The 2,527-nt window shown below is 35.5% G+C and overlaps 1 protein-coding gene across 1 annotated transcript; it reads right to left on the bottom strand.

The window, feature by feature from the left end:
• Positions 1-206: 206 nt before the first annotated feature.
• LOC134255143 (uncharacterized) lies at positions 207-1,259 on the bottom strand. Its single transcript, XM_062737654.1, has one exon. It carries the CDS (start codon positions 1,257-1,259, stop codon positions 207-209), a length of 1,053 nt encoding a protein of 350 aa, XP_062593638.1.
• Positions 1,260-2,527: the final 1,268 nt, after the last annotated feature.

Genomic DNA, 2,527 nt, shown 5'->3' on the forward strand with positions numbered 1-2,527 from the left:
CATAAAAAATCAAGAGCTAATGGCCTTTCAATGTTGAAATCAATATATAAAAAGGTTGATTTCATAGATCTATAAAATTAAAAAAAAGTTGGTGTGGCATTCCTTCGTTATACAATATATAAAAATTATTTGAAAATTGTAATTATAATTTCTTTGATAAACACATGCTAAGAAAATTTAGTAAGTAAACAGTAAATATTTGGTGTTTATTTCATGTACTTAATGACTTTCATTTCCCCTGAAAAAAACAACCCTACCCACAATTTCCCCTCACTGTCCACACTCAGTCCATAAGGATCCTCAAGCCCACAATTATCCACACATCTGAGGAACTGTCCATTCTGATCTAGGATGTGTAAACAGTCATTTTGACAATCAGTCACAATGATGTGACCCATGGAGTCTGTCACTATGTGTGTGGGACCAAATGATCTCTCTCCCCCTGGAGGTTTGTCGTTGTATCTGAATCTGACTTTTCCTGTCCTGTCCACTACTACCACTTTGAAAGCATTACGATCAGATGCCACTATATCTCCATTGTTGTTCTCCACCACATACACTCCGTATTCACCTCCTTGATAGATTGGATCACCACGTTCATCTTTTTCTATTTCCTGTGTCACCCTCTGTCCCTGATAACAGACTATTTTATAACAAATTTTGTCAGTACTATTCATACTAACTAGGATGTCCCCTGACCTGGTACAGCACAGTCCTCTGGGATGCCAGCCCCTTGGTATGGTGATCAGTGTCTTTGTCTTCCCATCTCTGACTATATTCACAGTTCTATTGATAGCATCACTGTATAACAGTTCTTCCTCTCTGGTCACTGTAATGTCATTAGGGAATCGATTACATGTACTGGTGACAGTGTCTTGTACAGCTCCGTGTATGTCCACACAGCATATCATTTTGTCTGTTCCATTGACCCAAACTTCAGCTGATCCTACACAAACAATTTTAAGTAAGTTTTTAACATTTGTTGGAATGTTGGCAATCAATCTGGCTTCTTCTAATAATTCTTTAACAGATAAATCTGTCAGACTGGATAGTGATGTTTGTGTCAGTGTAGCCTTGTATTCTCCTAATTCTATACTGAGTTCTCTCCCTAGGACTGTGTTTGTTTGAAGAGAGGGCAATGATAAATCAGGTATTTGTGGAATGTTTCTGTATTCCTTCAGTTTAGATTGGTAGTTGTTGACACCAGACACTTTGTTGGACTTAAGGATTTTTTTGTTTTCTTGAACAGTTTTGATCATACTAGAATTCTGACTTCTGAGTTTTGACTGGGATGATTTTAGAGTTGTAATTTGATGATTTTGAATGACTGGATGAGTGATTCGAGTTTGTTAAAGATGTTGTCCACCTCTAGGTGCCATTTCTTTCTTTGATCATTGTTCTGTTTCTGTAAATCTGTAAAATGGGCCATGGATTTGGAAATTTGGTTTTCAATGTCTGAGTCCTGTGTTGTGTTCTTCAGGATAATGCCCTCAATTTCTCCAGTTTCTTGTTTAATTTTTTCTCTCTTCAAAGCTATGATTTTATCCATGTCCTCAAAAACATGACCTTTATGTTGACCAGTGAGACATTTGATGCAGACCGGGACATCACACTGTTGACAGTGGGCCTCACATCTCTGGTGGGAATGAGATGTACACTGAGGGAACACAAGCTGTACTGTACGCTTTGTGAAAGGAACAATGTCATGTTTCATGGACTTGAGGCTGTTTGTTGATGCAGTCTTTACACAGACCGACTTGGCAGCTGTTACAGAATTGCTGTACAGGTTTGACACAAAGGTCACAGGTTATGAGTTCCTGTGCCTGGCTAGTGGCAGTGGCCATTTCTTTTCCTACATTGTTGTTATATCTGAAAAATATCAAGATAACTAAAATAAAGAAGCAATTCATATTTGTTATTTTTGAAGTATGTGTATATATTCCTGTTTTATGGTAGTACTACAGCTGCATTAATGTAAAGGAAATTACTCCGACTTTTTTGAATCATTAAGGATATTTTTGTAGAAATATTATTTAAAAATACAAAAAAAGGATTTGTACATTATTGCATCTATTGATATATCCAAGCATATTTAATTACTTTTACACCAATTTCTATTTTAATAGAAAAAACAAACAAAACAAAAAAATTCTTGGCGCTGTATTAATAATTTATATATAATATTAAATCCTAATTTTTATACATATATATGGACTATGCAGTCTAATACAATTGTTATTTCCATATCCTGTGTTAAATATTCCAGGGATTATAGCTGGTATTTGTGATCAGGTCATAAAGCCAATGTGTGTGTGTGAGAGAGAGAGAGAGAGAGAGAGAGAGAGAGAGAGAGAGAGAGAGAGAGAGAGAGATAAAAAATAAATATATACGTTGTAATATTATAAATGAATCCTATTGGAATAGATACATACTCAAAAAAATAGTTTCAGGTGTATATGGCTGTTGAAGTATTTCAGCGCCACATAAATTATTTTGCAAAAGGTGGTTTGTATTTCTTCTTTGGTAG

This window comes from Saccostrea cucullata, unplaced genomic scaffold (genome assembly GCF_032062105.1).
Source record: "Saccostrea cucullata isolate Sc308-1 unplaced genomic scaffold, CSIRO_AGI_Scuc_v1 ctg3956, whole genome shotgun sequence".
Lineage (NCBI taxonomy): Eukaryota > Metazoa > Mollusca > Bivalvia > Ostreida > Ostreidae > Saccostrea > Saccostrea cuccullata.